Source organism: Babylonia areolata, chromosome 17 (genome assembly GCF_041734735.1).
Source record: "Babylonia areolata isolate BAREFJ2019XMU chromosome 17, ASM4173473v1, whole genome shotgun sequence".
Taxonomy (NCBI): Eukaryota; Metazoa; Mollusca; class Gastropoda; order Neogastropoda; family Buccinidae; genus Babylonia; species Babylonia areolata.
This window is the reverse complement of record NC_134892.1, coordinates 24,025,027-24,048,264: the sequence shown is the minus strand read 5'-3', so window position 1 is coordinate 24,048,264 and position 23,238 is coordinate 24,025,027. Positions and strand designations below refer to the sequence as shown.

The 23,238-nt window shown below is 42.9% G+C and overlaps 1 protein-coding gene across 2 annotated transcripts in view; it reads right to left on the bottom strand.

Annotated features, from left to right (window-relative positions):
- The window catches only part of LOC143291769 (uncharacterized), a 61,931-nt gene that overhangs the window by 19,371 nt on the left and 19,322 nt on the right, over positions 1-23,238 (bottom strand). For both annotated transcript variants that reach the window (XM_076601909.1, XM_076601910.1), the window contains exon 2: positions 425-3,643. In XM_076601909.1, coding sequence (XP_076458024.1) covers positions 425-3,641 — 3,217 coding nt within the window. In that variant the 5' untranslated portion in view covers positions 3,642-3,643. The remainder of the gene's footprint in view (positions 1-424; positions 3,644-23,238) is intronic.

Below are 23,238 nucleotides of genomic sequence, written 5' to 3'. Positions count from 1 at the left end.
TTTTCATGCTCAGTGAACACGTCCTAACCATACCAACTCCGGCATTGATCTACCATCGCCAAAGATCCGAATCAAACCCCATTCACGCACAGCAAGAAGATAATTATTTCTCAACAGCTATTAATCTTCGTCGTCGGTTACTGAACAATGAAGAACTAGTAATGCAAATAACAAAAGTTTCTGACGACTGTGCATATACATATAAGCTTACGCATACTTAGGCATTTACATATAATCTAACATGTATGTTCATCGGTTTACACATACGAATTGGAGGCGTCTTCGTTACGTTTTCCAAAATCAGTAAAGAGTGGTGAAATCTGCGCTACATACAGATCTCACGTGAAACAGTAAATGATGCTATTCAACACACACACACACACACACACACACACACACACACTGAAGGACAACCGACGCTCACCTACGGCCCCTTTCCATCCATGTGTGTGACCTTGACCTTCCACAGCTGTTCCTGGCATCAGGCGCTGCTCCGTCTCTTGTAGATTGCTTCCCCTTGTCCTGCCCGCCCTCTGAAGGTTATGACCTTCACCCCCTCCTTCCCCACCCATCGTCCCCATGGTAACAGTGGTCAGCGGGGCGGCCTCATCCGGAGAGGGTTCACCGTGACTGGGTGACGGGACAAGCGTTGGTTGGCTCATGGTGAGGTCAATGGGGTCGTTGTCATGGAAACCACCGCTTGTCAAGGCCCGATCCGAATGATGCAGCCACGTGGTCTGCGAGTCATCCACCCTACGCATGGGTGGGTAGGAGTGCGCGCGCTCCACAGCCCGAGCAGGCCGACCGGAGAAGTGCGGCGAGGAGGCTGGCTCCAGCATGGAAGTTTGGCGACTGTGGGCCGCCACACTTTGAGGGTGCAGTCTCTTCTGCAAGACGGACAGTTCTTTGGCAGGGGCGTAGAACACCTGCTGGGCAGGGGAGGTAAGCAGATTGCCGCGAGGCCTGGCGGTGCCGGAGCCTAACACAGAGCCGGAGGGACTGACGAGGGGCCGGTGGGAGAGTCTCTGGGGCGTCAGCATCTCCACAGCGGACTGTCCGCGTCGCTGAGGCTCCGCCACATCCAGGTCAGAGTCCATGCTGCACACAGCATCCTGTCTCGTCTGTGACAGCGTTCGGATCTTGTTCTTGATGCTGCTGGTGATCATGTGTAGTGGGAGCACGGGCAGCCCGGAGTGCTTCACAGCGACACTGGACGCCGCACCAGAACTGGCGATGTCTGCTGTTGACGGAAAAGGTTCTGAGCCGGTGTGTGAAGGGAAGCTAAAACGTTGAGCGTTCTGAGAGGTGAGGTGGGTGGGTAGCGGGGAGAGGGTGGACACGTGGTAAACCATGGGCTGGATCTGACCCATCCTTGGGGACAGGTAACTTTGAGGCGGGACTGAAGACGCAGGGATGGAAGGTGACCTTCCCAGAGACATCAGCTTGTCGCCCGTGTTGTCCATGACGATGAAACACGACGCGTCGCCCTTCCCCGACTCTGACAGCCAGTTGTTGTGCCTGCCCTGCAGTTCCCCTTTCTTGGAGAAGCCGGGGAAGGCTCGGCCAGGGACCCAGCTATATCCCTTGAGGGAGAGATGCCTGGAGCAGAATCCCCTTCTCTGGGATTCCTTGTTGCACCCCTCTCGGGAGCACAGCCTTCGCCACTGCTTGCCGTTGAACTTCTTGCGGATGCCTGTTGGCGTGGTGACCACGTCGCCTTTCTTGTAGATGGCCTGGCACAGCGCTGATGACTTCAGCTCTGAGGAATAAACACCAGGACTTCCGCTTGGACCCCCTTTGGACTGTGGCTGTGTCCATCCCTTCTGATCCTTCACGGACTTTGCGGCCACTGTGTATACCGAACTCTCAGAGAAAGCCGTGCTTACAGCGGATGATATGACGTTTGTAGTCGTTGACGTTGTCGTGTGTGTGGAAGATTCGGGGGGGACGTTGGACTTGACGCTGTATGGCTGCTGGTAGTCTGACTGACCAGGTGGGGAAACGGCGGTCAGCAGAGACTGAAGACGCGGCGTGGGCAGTGGAGGCTCCTCGCACTCCTCAGACCACGGGGCTTGCAGCAGCCGGAGGTTGACGCGCGACACCCAGTGGTCTTCTTCCACGGCCTGCCGACTTCCAGGGCTCAGCCTCACTCTGTACAGGGTTCCAGTCTTGCCGGCTTTCTTCTCCATCAGCACACCCTGATTGAAGTGCTTGTCGTCCGTGTTGAGCCGTACGCACACTGACGACCCGATCCGGATCATCATTGACATGGGGCACGTGTCACTGATGACGTCATTCTCCCACCCGTCAAACACGTTCTCGAACGTCACGGTGCTTGCGTCGTCATCATCGTCGTCGTCATCGAACCGAATGACGACATCCTGGTTGTTTTTGTGTCCAGTAATCCGGCCAGGGTGAAACACCCCTTGCAATCTCCGGGCCAGCACGCGCTGGTTCTTCCATTCGTTCAGGTCCACCCGGACACGTTTAGCTGCCGGAGGGTGGAGGGGAGGGACGTAGGGCGAGGGGCACTCATCGGCTCCGCTGTCGCTGCACACTTTCCGCTTCTTGAGCGGCTTGCTGATGCAGTGTCTGGCGGAGGAGTCCTCTGACGAGGACGAGGCTTCACCACTGTGCTCTGACGACAGGAGGCCAGGACTGCACCTGGGGACCTGACTGCTGAGAGGACTTGACGAGGGCACTGCCATGGGCAAACAGACGATGATGGGGCTGTCCCTTGAGCCCGGTACAGAGGCGCCAATGGCGATGTTCTGGCTTGTCTGATGCATCAGCGCCTGGTGTGGAGGTGCCTGGATCTGCTGTTTCTCTGTTGTTTCTTCTTGATCCTTGTTCTCCGGGCTTGACGGGTCTTGCTGCTGTTTCTGCCCTTGCTGTGAAACAGTTAACGGCTGGCCTTGCTGTGAAACAGTTAACGGCTGGCCTTGCTGTGAAAGTGTCGTGTTGGCGGCAACATCACTGCTGCTTTCTCTGGGTGAGGCAACATGCGTTTCATTCCCTGGTGTTGTCGTCACAGCGACACGTGAGCCTCGGTTAGGGCTGGCCTCTGTCGGAAGTGATTCCTCGGCATCGGTGTGTGTGTACTGTTTGTCTGCAGAAGATCCGTCAGTGTCGTGAATCAGGGACTGTGGGGAACTCAGGGGCTGCGAGCTGCTTGTCATAGAACTTGTGTATATGGCCATGGAACTTCTGCTTGTTAGGGAACTGTTTGTTGGGGAACTGTTTGTTGCCAAGGAAATAGTCCCGGTGGTCCGAAATTCAGCAGACCCAGAACAAATTGTTTTCAGGGAACTGCTTGTTGCCAGGGAACTGTTTGTTGGGGAACTGTTCGTTGGAGAACTGTTTGTTGCCCAGGAAATAGTGCCGGTGGTCAGAAAGTCAGCAGACATGAAACTACTTGTTTTTAGGGAACTGCTTGTTGCCAGGGAACTGTTTGACATCAGGGAGCTGCTTGTGGTCATGGAACTGGCCCCAGAGGTCAGAAATCCAGCAGGTCTGGAACCTGTTTGACCCACGTCTGTGGCTGGCAGCAGAGAGATGTCCGGGTGGTGTGAGGCTGTCAGCGAGGTGTCAGGCTGACCCTGACTGCTGCTGCTGCTGCTGCTGTCCCTTCGCTGCAGCATTCCTGTGGACAACACGTACAGCTGGGCTTCAGGGTTGGGAAATGATATCATATTGTTCTTACTGGGCTTAGCAACAACAACAACGACAACCAAAACAATATGAATAATAATAATGACAACAACAACACAAACAACAACAACAATAATGATAATAATGATGATGATGATAGTACTACTACTACTAATGATAATGATAAAAGCAAGAAGAAGAACAACAAAATCAACAAAACACCACCAACAATAATAACAATATTAATAGCAATAATGACAGATGATATATATATATATATATATATATATATATATATATATATATGTGTGTGTGTGTGTGTGTGTGTGTGTGTGTGTGTGTGTGTGTGTGTGTGTGATGGAGTCTCCCGTCGGACCGACTGATGAGTAGGCAGGCAGGCTTATCTGTCGGTGTGTGTCCTCATATGGGAGAAGAGGCCGATTCTGGATGCGCAGCACTTCCCACAGGTGTTGCAAGGGAAAACGTCTCCAGAAGTTGAGCCCTGCTTCCTTCGCTCACGCTTCTCCTTAATGGCCAGCATTCTTTTGTTTTCAAACGTCTTTATTCCACTAGAGCACAGCACCCTCCAGCAAGAGCGTGGTTGGAGGATGCTGTGCTCTAGTGGAATAAAGACGTCAGAAAACAAGAGAACGCTGGCCATTAAGGAGAAGCGTGAGCGAAGGAAGCAGGGCTCAACTTCTGGAGACGTTTTCCCTTGCAACACCTGTGGGAAGTGCTGCGCATCCAGAATCGGCCTCTTCTCCCATATGAGGACACACACCGACAGATAAGCCTGCCTGCCTACTCATCCGTCGGACCGACGGGAGACTCCATCAAAGGGACATTAATTCCCCAACCTGGGAAATGACAGCCAAAGACAGCAACCAGTGGATATGGTCTGTGTGCCAAAGGGGCTGACTGATGTTAGCGTAAGATTTGTATTTCTGATTTTCAAAAAAATTCTAGGCTGGATGGGTGTGCTTTGGCCTTTTTTTGTTTTTTTTTGTTTTTTTGGAAGCGGATCATATACAGTGCGCAAATCACTCTCATCATGTATCATCCTGTATGATGTCGATGCCCATGTCTGTAGCTGTTGTTACCAGAAGCGGGAGGACTGCTTTCATTCTGATCGTTTTTATTTATTTATTTATCTATTTATTTTATTTTATTATTACTTATTTATTTATTTTATTTTTATTATTATGTATTTATTTATTTTATTTTATTAAAAAAAAAAAAATTGTACGTTTATTGTTGATTTCAAGTTTTTTGCGCCTTATACATATTATTATTAGTAGTAGTAGTTCTTTTTTTATGTATTCATCTATTATTTATTTACTTTTTTTTCTCAAGGCCTGACTAAGCGCGTTGGGTTACGCTGCTGGTCAGGCATCTGCTTGGCAGATGTGGTGTAGCGTATATGGATTTGTCCGAACGCAGTGACGCCTCCTTGAGCTACTGAAACTGAAACTGAAACTGTTCAGAACCAACGTGAGAAGTGTGGGCAATGGACCGTGATGTCTGACATCTGCAGTGTGTGTGGACGGCTGCTGTGCAACCATGACACGTCTTCACACACACCTGGGGGGTCCACTGCAGTGAATGACGAAGAGGTCTTTGTCTACTCATTCGACGAGTGATTCCAACTCGACTGTTGGCCGCCGATCTTTCTCTGTCTCTGGACCTTGCAATTGGAATGAACTTCCTGTTTCGCTTCGTCAAGTCTCCACTCTCAGTTCTTTCAAGTCTGGCCTTAACCCCCCCCCCCCCCCCCCCCCCCCCCCCCCCCCCCCCCCCAAAAAAAATAGCCTCCCTTCCCTGCCCCTTCCTTGTCTTCAGTTTCTTCAGTTTTAGAGTTATGCATGCGTGTGAATGACTGGTGCGAAAGCACTTAGATTTGTCTCTGCACAAGATTCAGCGCTATATGAATACCATTATTATTAGTAGTAGTATTAGTTGCCACTGCTCTAAAGGGAGCTAATACGGCATCTCTCCCGGTGGAACGGTAGAGAGATTGATTTTTGCCAAAGATACAGATGGCTGTTTGGATCTTTGAGGACTAAGTCAGTCTGTGGTGTGTGTGTGTGTGTGTGTGTGTGTGTGTGTGTGTGTGTGTGTGTGTGAGAGAGAGAGAGAGAGAGAGAGAGAGAGAGAGAGAGAGAGAGCTCGTGTAGTTTGTCCTTTGTTGCGGGAAAGGCTGAAAAAAAAAAATGCAGGCATTCAGCTTCAGACAACGATTATGAAAACCGGGTTATCTTATATTGGCAAGCAGTTTTGTTGATCTATTCATTCCTTACGATATTATTTGCTATTTGATGTTATGATGATGAAAATAAAAGACCCAGCTCATCAGTGACTGAAGCAAACAAAAGGTTAGAACGACAGGAGCAAACCAGCAGAATTAATCAAGAAAAATATGTATTCGCATCCACAAGGAAACAATCCTGTCTGATCAAAATGCCAGCCCTCTAGAATGGTTTGACTTATACAGCACCAGTTGGCGTACGTTTTCATTCCACCCCTTTCCTATATAATGGTAAAAAAAGAACTAAAAACAGTGATGGAGTGATGGCCTAGAGGTAACGCGTCCACCTAGGAAGCGAGAGAATCTGAGCGCGCTGGTTCGAATCACGGCTCAGCCGCCGATATTTTCTCCCCCTCCACTAGACCTCGAGTGGTGGTCTGGACACTAGTCATTCGGATGAGACGATAAACCGAGGTCCCGTGCGCAGCACGCACTTAGCGCACGTAAAAGAACCCATGACAACAAAAGGGTTGTTCCTGGCAAAATTCTGTAGAAAAATCCACGTCAATAGGAAAAACAAATAAAAACTGCACGCAGGAAAAATACCAAAAAAAAAAAGGGTGGCGCTGTAGTATAGCGACGCGCTCTCCCTGGGGAGAGCAGCCCGAATTTCACACAGAGAAATCTGTTGTGATAAAAAGAAATACAAAATACAACAAAAAATACTAATGATAATGACAATAATAATGATAATGACAACAACAACAACAATAATAATAATAATAACTGTATGATAGTCAGTCGTGTCCGACTATGACCATCAGAACAGCAGAGGAGGCAACTACTGTCCCGACTATCTGGGCTAGAATTTGATCATAGTTACACACCCCCACTCTCTCGGCCAAGAGGGTTTTAGGACAGTCGGCATAGGGATGATACTACTACTACTAGTAGTGATAGCAACAATGATAATGATTACATTGACAACAACAACAACAAGGATAATGATAAAAATCATCTATAGTATATATATGGCGCAAACTCCGGATATATAGGCCTCTAAGAGTCTCCGAAGACGCTACAGATGTAATAGAGCATGATGACACATAACAGGTCATCGGTACAGATGAAGAATAAATGAACCAACTTACTTAATAAGTTAATAACACAGGCTGCAATTGTGAATCATCACATGAAAACAGCACAATAGTTCCATCAAACACACACACACACACACACGAACACGCACGCGCACAGAGACACACAGACAAACAGAGACAGACAGGCAGAGACAGACAGACTGATAGACTCTCTCTCTCTCTCTCTCTCTCTCTCTCTCCCAACATAATATGTGCAGACCCCCTTGGTGTGTATACGCACGCAGAAGATCAAACACGCACGTTAAAGATCCTGTAATCCATGTCAGCGTTCGGTGGGTTATGGAAACAAGAACATACCCACATGCACACCCTCGAAAACGGAGTGTGGCTGCCTACATGGCAGGGTAAATAAGCAAAACGGTCATACACGTAAAATGTTAAATGTTACATGTTTGTCTGAGTGTGTATGAAATGCGTGCCTGAAATCTGAGTGAATGACACAGGCAACGAATGATGAGCGCCCAGTAGCAGCCGTCAGTCAGCTCTACCCAGGTAGGCAGCCTGTTGTGTAAATGACTCCGTGTTTGTCAAGTGCTTAGAGCTTGGTCTCCGACCGAGGATAGGCGCTATATGAGTATCCATATCAATCAATCAATCTCTCTCTCTCTCTCTCTCTCTCTCTCTCTCTCTCTTATCCTTTCCCAACCCCCACTTCCCCCATTTCTTCCTCTTTTTTTTTTGTGTACTTTCTGGTTTGTTTGGTTTTTTTCGAGGGGAGTATGTCAAAATGCTGTAAAAGCTTATTCTTTTACCCTCAATAAAGACCACATTGACTTCACACACACACACACACACACACACACACACGCACACACACACACACACACACACACACACACACACACACGCACGCACGCACGCACGCACACACACACACGCACCGATCAGAACCTTCACATGACTGACTTCTTGACAGCAACATGCCTTTCCATCACGTTTTCCACGCGAGCACCACGTGATGAGGAAGAGTCGGGTGGGGATGGGTGGGTGGCTACGGAAAGAGACTACAGAAAAAGAACTGCGAGGGAAAATGACATGAAGGGATGATTAATGAAAGTAGGGAGAGACAGACAGACAGATAGCTAGCTAGCTAGATAGATAGATAGAGAGAGAGAGAGAGAGACTGACAGAGAGAGAGACAGACAGAGACAGACATACATGCAGACAGAGGCAGAGACACAGAGGGTGAGAGACAGAGACATACAGACACAGAGAGAGCGAGAGAGACAGAGACATACAGAGAGAGACTGAGAGAGAGAGACAGAGACAGAGACATACATACAGACAGACAGAGGCAGAGACACAGAGAGAGAAAGAGAGAGGCAGAGACCTACAGAGAGAGAGAAAGCGGGAGAGAGAGAGAGACAGAGACATACAGAGAGAGAGAGAGAGGAGAGAGAGAGAGAGAGAGAGAGAGAGAGAGAGAGAGAGAGAGAGAGAACTACGTCAGCGAAGTCACAGACTGTTTAGCTACATTCATTCATTCGCGATATAAATAGCAACGTTCTCTCGCTATACTTTCCACCTGCTTTCAGTCGATAATCATCACTGCACCCTCTCTCCTCGCTCCCAGCTCACACACACACACACACACACATAGAGATGATGACGCTGTCAATGAGAGAGAGGGGGTGCGGGGGTGGGGGTAGAGAGACACAGAGAGAGAGAGAGAGGTAGAGAGAGAAACGCACAGAGAGAGAGAAAGAAGAGACAGAGAGAAACTCAGAGAGAGGGAGAGAGAAAGGCAGAGAGACAATGAGAAAGAGAAAGACAGAGAGAGACGAGAGAGAGAGAGAGAGAGAGAGAGAGAGAGAAAGCATTCACGAGAACCTGAGAGAGGGGAAGGGGTTGCGTGGTTGGAAAGGGGAGGGGGTGCTTGTCCAATAAATACTCGTCGAACTAGGATAGAATTCCAACGTAATGATAAGTTACGACACCTCTCTAATACTACATGAACCACCGCCAGAGTTTCAACACATTCAGATGGATCATATCAAACAGATCTAGCATCAAACTGACACCATCAAAATTCCAACACAACACACAAAATGTCAACACAATGGAAAGTGATAAGACTTACCTAACATCAAACTGACACCACCAGAATTTCAACAAAATATACAATGAAAAGAGACTTACCAAACGTTAAACTGACTCCATCAGAATTCCAAACAAAACCCCCATTGTTAAAAATTTATCCCCCTATAAAACCGGGCCCCACCAAATTTGAAAAAATTTAAGAAGACAGTAAAAAGCCCCTTTTTAATTTTAACTTCAAATTTACCAAAAAGAAGTTAAAAACCCTTTCCCAAAACATTAACGGCCCCCCAAAAATTTTAAACCAAAAATTAAACAGCCCAAAAATTTTAAGACTTTTTATAACTTTAAAACTGACAAAATAGACAGTTATAAGACCTACCAAACAAAAAAGGCCCCCCCACCAAATTTTGAACACAATAAGCGGGCAGTAATCCAGACCTATCTAACTTTTAAAAAACGCCCCAAAAACAACGGGTTTTAAAAAAAACCCAAAAAATTTTTTAAATTAAATCCCCCTTTTTTTTTAAAAACAATAAGCAGAAAAGTAATATGGCCCTTTCTAATTTTTAAAACGGGCACCAGACGGGTTATGAGCCCTATCAAACAAAAAACTGCCTAAACCTTTTTTTCATTTAAAATTTAGAACGTGCAAAGAGACTAAATTTAAAAGCACCCCCCCCCTTGTTTTTTAAAACATTACCTACCGGAAAACCACTTGTTTTTTGGTTTTTCAACTTTTCACGGACCCCACTTGTTTTGGGTTTTTTAAACATTTTTGGAAACCATTTGGATTTTGTATTTAAAATTACACGGACACCACTTTTTTTTAAAACTTTTAAAACAAAACCCCGGAAACCCCCTTTTGGTTTTTTTTTTATTTAAACTTACAGGGGGCCCACCATTTTTTTGTATTTTTATTTCAACTTTTCCGGGGACAAAAACTTTTTTTTTTAAAAAAAAATACAGGGGCCCCAAACCTTTTTATTTGTTTTTTAAAATTTTTCAGGGGCCACCACTTGTTTTTAAACATTACACTACACGGTTTTCCACTTTTTTGGGTTTTTCAAAAATTAATGGAACCACTTTTTTTTAACTTTTAACCCCTAAAACCCCAATTGTATTTAAACATTACAGGGGAAACCCTTTTGTTTTTTAATTTAACTTAACAGGGCTCCCTGGTTTTTTTTAACTTTAAAACTGAAAAACCCTTTTTTTATTTTAACATTACCTAAACCCCAAACTTTTTTAATTTCCCCCAACATCCAGGGACAATACTTGTATTTTTTTTTTCAACGTTTAAAAGGGGGACACCCCCTTGTTTTTGTTTGCCCAAGGTTACACGGACACCACTTGAATTTCAAAAAATTTTAAAAAACGGACATGAAAAGGAAACCCAAAATTTGCCTTTAAAATTTGACCACAAATATTTCAAAAAAAGGGAAAGGGGTTTAAGAGACCCATCTAACATAAAACGGGACCACCGGTTTTCAACACAATATAACTTTTTCCCAAAAAGACCTCAAATTATGAAACTAAACCCCCAAAATTTCAACCAATATAACGGTAAATTTGCCCCCCATCTAACGTGAAACTGAATCCCCAGGTTTTTTCAACGCAAAAAAACACTGTAAAAAGACCCTTTCTAATGTAAAAACTGACCCACCGGGAAATTTTAAAACACAATTTACACTGCAAAAAGCCCCAATTTTAATATAAAATTTGGGACCCCCGTATTTCAACACTTTTTTTTACACTGTAAAAAAGGACCAATCTAATGTAAAACCTGAACCCACCTTTTTTCCCAACAAAATTATCCCGCCCAAAAACCCCCCCATCAAATTTGGGAAACTAAACACCACCAGGTTTTTCAAACACAATAACACGTAAAAAGCCCCCCAAAATTGTGAAACGCCCACCCCCCAGGATTTAACCAAAAAATACCTGCCCAAAAGACCCTTTTAAAAGTGAAACTGACACACCAGAATTTTAAACAAAAATAATATCGGGAAAACCCTTTTTCCCACTTTCTGACAACCCCAAAATTTAAAAATACACAACAAAAAAGGAAACCTATCCTTTTCTGATACCCCCCAAATTTTAAAACCCCAATCCCCCACGGGAGACCTATCTAAACATCTGTTTAACCCCCCAGTTTTTAAAAACACAATACCCGGGAGACCAAACTCATTGAAAACCAACCAAAAATTTAAACAAAATAGCGCAGGAAAAACCCATCCCCTCATTGGCAAAACCAAATTTTTTAAAAATTAGGGGGACGGAGACCAAACCCACATCTGAACCCCCCCAAATTTTTTTAACACAATATTGCGGAGACCTGTTTTTCACATTTTGATACCCCCCAAATTTTTAAACACAATAGTGAAGGGGGACCTATCTCACACCCTGAAAAACCACCAGAATTTAAACACAATAGTGACGGGAAAACCCTATTTTTCCACATGTTTTCCAAACCAAATTTTAAAAACAATATTGACAGGAAAGACCTATCTCACATCTGCCCCCCAAAAATTTTTTAAAAACCCCGATAGTGCGGAACCTGTCCCCCTTTTGTTTACCACCTTAATTTTTAATAAACAAATAGGACAGGGACCTGTCCTCAATTTTGTTACCACCAATTTTTTAAAACACGATAGTGACGGGGAAGGACCTTTCCACATCTGACACCACCAAAATTTTTTTTAAAAACGCAAATATAAAGGGGGAAAGACCTATCTCACAACTGACCCACCAAGAATTTTTTTTTTTTTTTTAAACCCCAAATAGCGCCCGGGAAACCTATTCACATCTGATACCACCAAAAATTTAAAAAAACACAATATAAAAGGGAAACCCCCTTTTTTCTCACATCGGGGGGGGAAACACCACGGGAATTTTAAAAAACCCCCAAACATACAATAAAAAAAAACGATTAAATCTAAAAATTAAAACTTACACCAAAATTTTTTTAACAAAAGACAGAACCGGGCATTTCATCCAGGTGCCCCAACGACCCCCCAGGGGGGCCCCGGGGGATAGATGAGATGAGAGACAGAGTGACAGACCTTTTTTTCCCCAAATAAAAAACTGATTCCATAAAATTTTCAAATGCAGACAGGCGGGAAAAAGCAATCAAAAATCCGGGGAAAACCAAAAATTCTCAAAAAATTTTCAGAAACAACAAAACAATGATAAAAAACTTATAAATTTAAAAACTGATTTCCCATCAGAATTAAAATAAATTTTCCTACAAAAAAAAGGGCTTATTTTAACATTACCCTGATTTCCATAAAAATTTAAAATACAAATACTACAAAAAAAAAGGGTGATCAACGGAAAACTGATCCCCAAAATTTTTCAAAAAAAAAAAGTTAAAAAAAAAGCTTATCGCCATAAAAACTACTCCATCAGAATTTCAATACAATATACTAGGGGAAAAAAGGCTTTTTCTAAAAATTACACTGACCCCCACCAAAATTTTTCCAATTACAATAAACAAACAAAAAAAAAGGCTTATCTACCATAAAAATGAAAACCACCAAATTTCAACATAACAGACGTGAAAAAGGGGACCGGGGAAAAACCCCAAAAACCCCCGTTCTACCCAAAAAAAATCGATACAATCAAAAGAACAGTAAAAAAGGGACCTAACTAACAATGTAAACTAAACCCCACCATAGCGCCCCAAGTTTTCCGGAGGGCAGTGAAAAGGGACCTACATCAAAAGGGTAAACTACCCCAAAACAAAATCTGATTGTCCCTACATCTAACATACAAACCCCCCCAAACTGATGATAAGGGCCGGGGGAAAAAAAAAAAAAAAAAAAATTAAAAAAAAAAAAAAAAAAAAAGAAAAAAAAAAAAAAAAAAAAAAAAAAAAAAAAAAAAAAAAAAAAAGGGGGGGCGGCTTTTTTTTAATTTTTCCATTTTTTTTTAATATGCCGACATTACCAGATGGACAGACTGATGCAATGACACCACCAGACAGACAACAATGTACGTACATAATGATGGAATGACACCACCAGACAGACAACAACTAGTGTACATAATGATGCAATGACACCTACCAGACAGACAACAATGTACGTACATAATGATACAATGACACCACCAGGCCAGACAACAATGGTGTACATAATGATACAATAACACCACCAGACAGACAACAATGGGTGTACATAATGATGCAATGACACTACCGGACAGACAACAATGGGTGTACATAATGATGCAATGACACCACCAGGCAGACAACAATGTACGTACATAATGATACAATGACACCACCAGACAGACAACAATGTACGTACATAATGATGCAATGACACCACCAGGCAGACAACAATGTACGTACATAATGATACAATGACACCACCAGACAGACAACAATGTAGGCACATAATGATGTAATGACACCACCAGACAGACAACAATGGGTGTACATAATGATGCAATGACACCACCAGACAGGACAACAATGTAGGCACATAATGATGTAATGACACCACCAGACCAGACAACAATGGGTGTACATAATGATGCAATGACACCACCAGGCAGACAACAATGTACGTACATAATGATACCAATGACACCACCAGACAGACAACAATGTAGGTACATAATGATGTAATGACACCACCAGACAGACAACAATTGGTGTACATAATGATACAATGACACCACCAGACAGACAACAATGTACGTACATAATGATACAATGACACCACCAGGCAGACAACAATGTACGTACATAATGATGCAATGACACCACCAGACAGACAACATTGTACGTACATAATGATGCAATGACACCACCAGACAGACAACAATGTACGTACATAATGATGCAATGACACCACCATACGACAACAATGTACGTACACAATGATGTAATGACACCACCAGACAGACAACAATGGGTGTACATAATGATGCAATGACACCACCAGACAGACAACAATGTACGTACATAATGATGCAATGACACCACCATACGACAACAATGTACGTACATAATGATGCAATGACACCACCAGACAGACAACAATGGGTGTACATAATGATGCAATGACACCACCAGACAGACAACAATGGGTGTACATAATGATGCAATAACACCACCAGACAGACAACAATGGGTGTACATAATGATACAATGACACCTCCAGACAGACAACAATGGGTGTACATAATGATACAATGACACTACCGGACAGACAACAATGGGTGTACATAATGATGCAATGACACCACCAGGCCAGACAACAATGTACGTACATAATGATACAATGACACCACCAGACAGACAACAATGTACGTACATAAAGATGCAATGACACCACCAGACAGACAACAATGTACGTACATAATGATGCAATGACACCACCAGACAGACAACAATGGGTGTACATAATGATGCAATGACACCACCAGCAGACAACAATGTACGTACATAATGATACAATGACACCACCAGACAGACAACAATTGGTAGGTACATATGATGTAATGACACCACCAGACAGACAACAATTGGTGTACATAATGATACAATGACACCACCAGACAGACAACAATTGGTGTACATAATGATACAATGACACCACCAGACAGACAACAATGTAGGTACTTAATGATGTAATGACACCACCAGACAGACAACAATTGGTGTACATAATGAACAATGACACCACCAGACAGACAACAATGGGTGTACATAATGATGCAATGACACCACCAGACAGACAACAATGTACGTACATAATGATGCAATGACACCACCATACGACAACAATGTACGTACATAATGATGCAATGGCACCACCAGACAGACAACAATGTACGTACATAATGATGCAATGACACCACCATACGACAACAATGTAGGTACACAATGATGTAATGACACCACCAGACAGAGAACAGTGGATGTACGTAATGATGCAATGACACCACCACACGACAACACATGCAGACTGACAGTGGCAATGGATGTACATTATTATGCAATGACAACTGCCACCAGATTGACAACACATTCAGACAGACAATGAGAAGAGGAGGTGATCTAACATGACTTCACTGACACCACCAGATTGACAACACATTCCGACAGACAATGAGAAGAGGGGGTGATCTAACATGACTTCACTGACACCACCAGATTGACAACACATTCAGACAGACATTGAGAAGGGGGGGTGATCTAACATGACTTCACTGACACCACCAGACTGACAACACATTCAGATGGACATTGAAAATGGACCTACATAATGATGCAATTAACAAGTTGAGACAGACCGTGAGAAGGAGCTTATCGAACAGTACACTGACACCACCAGACTGACAACACATTCGCGTGGACAGTGCAAATGGACTTACATAATGACACAATGACACCACCAGACTGACAACAGATAAACAGTAAGTTTCAGTTTTCAGTTTTCAGTAGCTCAAGGAGGCGTCACTGCGTTCGGACAAATCCATATACGTTACACCACATCTGCCAAGCAGATGCCCGACCAGCAGCGTAACCCAACGCGCTTAGTCAAACAGGCCTTGAGAAAAAAAAATGGATGTATATGATACATTGACACCACCATAATAAACAGTAAGGAGGGGCCTTATTGACACTATAAACTGACACCTCCAGAACCACACCTCATAAACAGTAAGGAGGGGCCTTATTGACACTATACACTGACACCTCCAGAACCACAGCACATTCAGATGGGCAACCAGAAGGCAACTAACACTGACGCTAACCTCGAGTCTTGAGAGAACACTGACACCAACAAAATGACAATGTCTTCAGATGGTTAACAAGAAAGAGATATGTCCGACATGACAATGACATCACCAGAGCGGTAACGCATCGAGCTGGGCACTGAGAAAGGGCCTGGTTTTAACACTTCAGTGATTCCACACCACAAAACGACACATCCAGAAAGCGAGAAGGGGCTTGAAGGTACACACGGACACTACGAAAAAGAAAGCTACACGTTCTTGTGGGCAGTGAGGAAAGATTTGACACACTACACATTCAAGCAGAATATTCGTGGGATCCAAACACGCTGGTTGTTTAAAACACATAATATTGCTAAAGGTGGCAAGAAACGGGCATTTGATCGAACCATTTTTGTTAAAGTTTGTTGAACATGTTTTCTAGAAGTTGTTTTTTTCCCCCAAAAGAATGTGAACAGAGCATGGTTTTCATGATTTATCATTTTCAATGCTTCCTCTCCATGCTTTCATACATTTCATTCAAGCGTCATTAACCCCCGCCCTCCCCACCCCCCACCCCTTCACGGCAGTCACACATTCTGTCACAGTCGTTCCAAGCATACTCTTGTTCTTTACACCCACTCCACTACAAACAAGATTAAACACCATCATGAAAGGACAGGTTGAAATGGGTAGTGACAAGGTAGCCTCGCAGTGCACGCTAACACAACCAGACCAGACGGCAATACTTACTAGCAATATACAGTACACTCAGATAACCAATATATTCGGATGAGCAGTGAGGTGACCTGTCTAAGTAACTGTACAGTAACGCTACCTACAGAGAACAAGGACGTGTTCCAATGGACATTGGGAGAGTAACCAACAATATATTGTACACTCAGATAACCAATCTATTCGGATGAATTGTGAGAGAACCCGTCTGTCTAAAATGACGATGCCACTGATTACAGAATGATAACACGTTCAGACAGGAAGTGAGAAACGACAGGTCTGTCTCAACATGACACCGCCACAATGACGTCACATGACACCACCAGAATGATATCAAATGGCACCACCGCAACGACATCACATGACACCACCACAACATCACATCACCGGAAATGACACCATTAGAATGACATCACATGACATCACCACAGCATCACATGGCATCACCACAGGCGACATCACATGACATCACCACAACGACATCACAGGACACCACCACACTGACATCACGCGACACCACCAAATGACATCACAGGACACCACCACACTGACATAACGTGACACCACCAAATGACATCACAGGACACCACCACACTGACATCACGTGACACCACCAAATGACATCACAGGACACCACCACAATGACATAACATGACACCACCAAATGACATCACAGGACACCACCCACACTGACATCACGTGACACCACCAAATGACATCACAGTACACCACCACACTGACATCACGTGACACCACCAAATGACATCACAGGACACCACCACAATGACATCACGTGACACCACCAAATGACATCACAGGACACCACCACAATGACATAACGTGACACCACCAAATGACATCACAGGACACCACCACACTGACATCACGTGACACCACCAAATGACATCACAGGACACCACCACACTGACATCACGTGACACCACCAAATGACATCACAGGACACCACCACACTGACATCACGTGACACCACCAAATGACATCACAGGACACCACCCACACTGACATCTCGTGACACCACCAAATGACATCACAGGACACCCACCACACTGACATCACGTGACACCACAAATGACATCCAGGACACCACCACACTGACATTACGTGACACCACCAAATGATATCACAGGACACCACCACACTGACATAACGTGACACCACCAAATGATATCACAGGACACCACCACAATGACATCACGTGACACCACCAAATGACATCACAGGACACAACCACAATGACATCACGTGACACCACCAAATGACATCACAGGACACCACCACAATGACATCACGTGACACCACCAAATGACATCACAGGACACCACCACAATGACATCACGTGACACCACCAAATGACATCACAGGACACAACCACAATGACATCACGTGACACCACCAAATGACATCACAGGACACCACCACACTGACATCACGTGACATCACCCACAATGACGTCACATGACACCACCACAATTACATCACATGACGCAATCAGAATGGCATCATATTAAAAAAAGCAGTGAAAAGGACCTGTTAACTCTACATTGACGCCATCAGTCAGAGAACACCTTTAGAAGGGCATTAAGAGGGACCTGTCTAACACTACACTGTAACCACAATAATAACAACCACATTTAGAAGGACGTTCAGGAAGGGACCTGTCTAACACTACACTGTAACCACAATAATAACAACACATTTAGAAGGACTTTAGAAGGGACCGTCTAACACTACACTGTAACCACAATAATAACAACACATTTAGAAGGACTTTACCAGGGGACACGTCTAACACTATACTGTAACCACAATAATAACAACACATTTAGAAGGACATTAGAAGGGACCAGTCTAACACCTACACTGTAACCACAATAATAACAACACATTTAGAAGGACTTTAGAAAGGGACATGTCTAACACTACACTGTAACCACAATAACAACAACCACATTTAGAAGGATTTGAGAAGGGACCTGTCCAACACTACACTGTAACCACAATAATAACAACACATTTAGAAGGGCATTGAGAAGGGACCTGTCTAACACTACCTGTAACCACAATAATAACAACCATTTAGAAGGACTTTAGAAGGGGATATGTCTAACACTACACTGTAACCACAATATAAACAACACATTTAGAAGGGACATTAGAAGGGACCTGTCTAACACTACACTGTAACCAAATAATAACAACACATTAGAAGGACTTTAGAAGGGACATGTCCAACACTACACTGTAACCACAATAATAGCAACACATTTAGAAGGATATTGAGAAGGGGCCTGTCTAACACTACACTGTAACCACAATAATAACAAACACATTTAGAAGGATATTTGAGAAGGGACCCTGTCTAACACTACACTGTAACCACAATAATACAACACATTTAGAAGGACTTTAGAAGGGACATCTCTAACACTACACTGTAACCACAATAATAACAACAAATTTAGAAGGACATTGAGAAGGGACCTGTCTAACACTACACTGTAACCACAAATTAACAACACATTTAGAGAAGGCATTCAGAAGAAAATGTCTAACACTACACTGTAACCACAATAATAACAACACAATTTAGAAGGACGTTCAGAAGGGACCATGTCTAACACTACGCTGTAACCACAATAATAACAACACATTTAGAAGGACATTAGAAGGGACCTGTCTAACACTACACTGTAACACCACATAATAACAACACATTTAGAAGGACATTAGAAGGGACATGTCTAACACTACACTGTAAACCACAATAATAACAAACACATTTAGAAGGACTTTAGAAGGGACATGTCTAACACTACACTGTAACCACAATAACAACAACACATTTAGAAGGACATTAGAAGGGACCTGTCTAACACTTACACTGTAACCACAATAATAACAACATAGTAGGACATTGAGAAGGGACTTTCTAACACTACACTCTAACCACAACAATAAACAGCACATTTAGAAGGACATTGAGAAGGGACATGTCTAACACTACACTGTAACCATAATAATAACGACACATTTAGAAGGGCATTGAGAAGGGACCTGTCTAACACTACACTGTTATCACAATAATAACACATTTAGAAGGACGTTGAAAAGAGACCTGTCTAACACTACACTGTAACCACAATAATAACAACACATTAGAAGGACGTTGAGAAGGGGACCCGTTCTAACACTACACTGTAACCACAATAATAGCAACACTTTAGAAGGACATTGAGAAAGGACCTGTCTAACACTACACTGTAACCACAATAATAACAACACATTTAGAAGGACATTAGAAGGGACATGTCTAACACTACACTGTAACCACAATAATAACAACACATTAGAAGGACATTAGAAGGGACATGTCTAACACCACACTGTAACCACAATAATAACAAACACATTTAGAAGGATATTGAGAAGGGACCTGTCTAACACTACACTGTAACCACAATAATAACAACACATTTAGAAGGACATTGAGAAGGGACCTGTCTAACACCACACTGTAACCACAATAATAGCAACACATTTAGAAGGATAATGAGAAGGGACCTGTCCAAACACTACACTGTAACCACAATAATAACAACACATTTAGAAGGATATTGAGAAGGGACCTGTCTAACACTACACTGTAACCACAATAAGAGCAACACATTTAGAAGGATATTGAGAAGGAACCTGTCTAACACTAAACGGTAACCACAATAACAACAACACATTTAGAAGGACATTAGAGGGACCTTTCTAACACTACACTGTTAACCACAATAATAACAACATAGTTAGGACATTGAGAAGGGACCTTTCTAACACTACACTCTAACCACAACAATAACAGCACATTTAGAAGGACATTGAGAAGGGACATGTCTAACACTACACTGTTACCATAATAATAACGACACATTTAGAAGGGCATTGAGAAGGGACCTGTCTAACACTACACTGTTATCACAAAAAATAACACATTTAGAAGGACGTTGAAAGAGACCTGTCTAACACTACACTGTAACCACAATAATAACAACACATTTAGAAGGGCATTGAGAAGGGACATGTCTCTAACACTACACTGTAACACAATAATAACAACACATTAGAAGGACGTTGAGAAGGGACCCGTCTAACACTACACCTTAACCACATAATAGCAACCACTTTAGAAGGACATTAGAAGGGACATGTCTAACACTACACTGTAACCACAATAATAACAACACATTTAGAAGGACATTAGCAGGGACATGTCTAACACTACACTGTAACTACAATAATAACAACACATTTAGAAGGACTTTAGAAGGGACCTGTGTAACACTACACTGTAACCACAATAATAACAACACATTTAGAAGGACATTAGAAGGGACCTGTCTAACAGTACACTGTAACCACAATAATAACAACACATTTAGAAGGGCATTGAGAAGGGACATGTCTAACACTGCACTGTAACCACAATAATAAGAACACATTTAGAAGGACTTTAGAAGGGACCTGTGTAACGCTACACTGTAACCATAATAATAACAACACATTTAGAAGGGCATTGAGAAGGGACCTGTCTAACACTACACTGTAACCACAATAATAACAACACATTTAGAAGGATATTGAGAAGGGACCTGTCTAACACTACACTGTAACCACAATAATAACAACACATTTAGAAGGGCATTGAGAAGGGACCTGTCTAACACTACACTGTAACCACAATAATAACAACACATTTAGAAGGATATTAAGAAGGGACCTGTCTAACACTATACTGTATCCACAATAATAACAACACATTTAGAAGGGCAGCGATAAATCAGGGATCTAACATTACGCTTTCATTGTCGCCACCAGACTGTGCTAACATGTTCAGAAGGACATGTGTGAGCTAATCGACCTGTTCAACACTACACTAACACCTTCACACTGGCTAAAATATTTGGTAAGGCAGTAAGAATCACGGGATATAAAGAATAATGTACACTGACACCACTACAACGAAAATACGTTCAGACCGACAATAGTAATTGCATCATGAAATGATAATCAAAATAATAATCATGATAATAATAATGATGATGATGATGATTTGTAGTAGTAGTAATAGTAGTAGTACTAGTACTATTAGTAGTAGTAGTAGGAGTAGTAGTAGCAGTAGTACCATTATTATTCTCATTATCATTATTATGTTATTATCATCATCATCATTATCATTATCATTATCATTATATCATTATCATTAACATCTCATTATTATTATTATTATTATATTGATGACCAATTACTCAGTGCTTTTTTTCTCAAAAATAGCTAAAAACTTGCTTTACATGTAAAAAAAAAAAAAAAAAATCACTATGTTGAAATAAATAACGAAATATGGAAAATAAATCAAATTTACATACTCATTGCAAACAGACATTACCGATACCACTGCTCCAAACCACTTGCTCAAACACACCCACACCACACACACACACAACACAAACACACACACACACACACAGCATGGAGTAAAACGCAGGTATTGAACTGCGGTGGACAGAGACTAATATCAGTACTACTTACACAGATCATCAGAGAATAATTCGAAAGAGCCTGTGAAAACCGTGCGGCGTGGAGCGTGTAATGGAAGGAGGGTTCAGGATGGTTTGACCCCGGATAAGGAAAGAGTCTGCTGACTGAGCGATTTGCTCTAACGATGGAACACAAAGAATCTATCAGTAGAAGACGGAGATGGGGCATAATGACAGAAGAATACCAGAAAGATATTCAGAGCATGTGCGCGAGAGACGAGAAGGCGGCTGACGGGAAGAGAGCTTGCACGAACTTACAACTGAATCAAAGGACCCGCTACGAAACAAACTGTTCAGTCGGATCGAGGACACCTGCATAATGAACACCGTTGCACAACCAAACAGACAGTGTGGCGACCAGCTTAACTGATGTCACATCGTCGAGTTAGCGTGAAAAATCAAGTTCAGTAGTCCACCACTCTCACACCACCTCTCAACTGTCTTTTACCTCAGTGTCAACTTGTCACTGCTTGCAAACGACCCGGGGTGGAGGGGGGGGGGGGGGGGGAGAAAAAGAAGTCCAACCCCTCACGAATTTACATACCGGCTCGGATAATGAATGATTCTTAACTTCAACATCCAGGTAAACAAAATTAATAATCACCATCCCTCCTCCCCCACCCTCTCCTTGACTCAATGTTTCTCTACAGAACACGACACTTTCTCTGGTAATTCGCAACAATTTAAAGAATCAACAATAACAAAAACGACACAAAAGAAATAAAATAAAATAAAAATAAAAATAAAAAGCAACTCAACCGCAGCTCAAACAGTAAACAAAAGCTTTCCGAGTCAAATCGAAAATGGCCCTGGCTTCCATCCGTGTATCTGAACAGGTTCAGAAACCAAAGACAGGATCCTGGTCATTCTGACGATGAAAAAAAAACACACACAAAAAAAAACAGAGGAAAGAAAATCACGCGGTTACCTTTGTTGTGTCCAGTGGCCAGTCACGGGCAGCTGTGTGTGTGTGTGTGTGCGTGTGTGTGTGTGTGTTGCTGCACTGTCAACACGTACACTTCCAAATGAGACAGATGACTGACGTAAATCCAGCCACGGCTGGAAAACTGTGAAT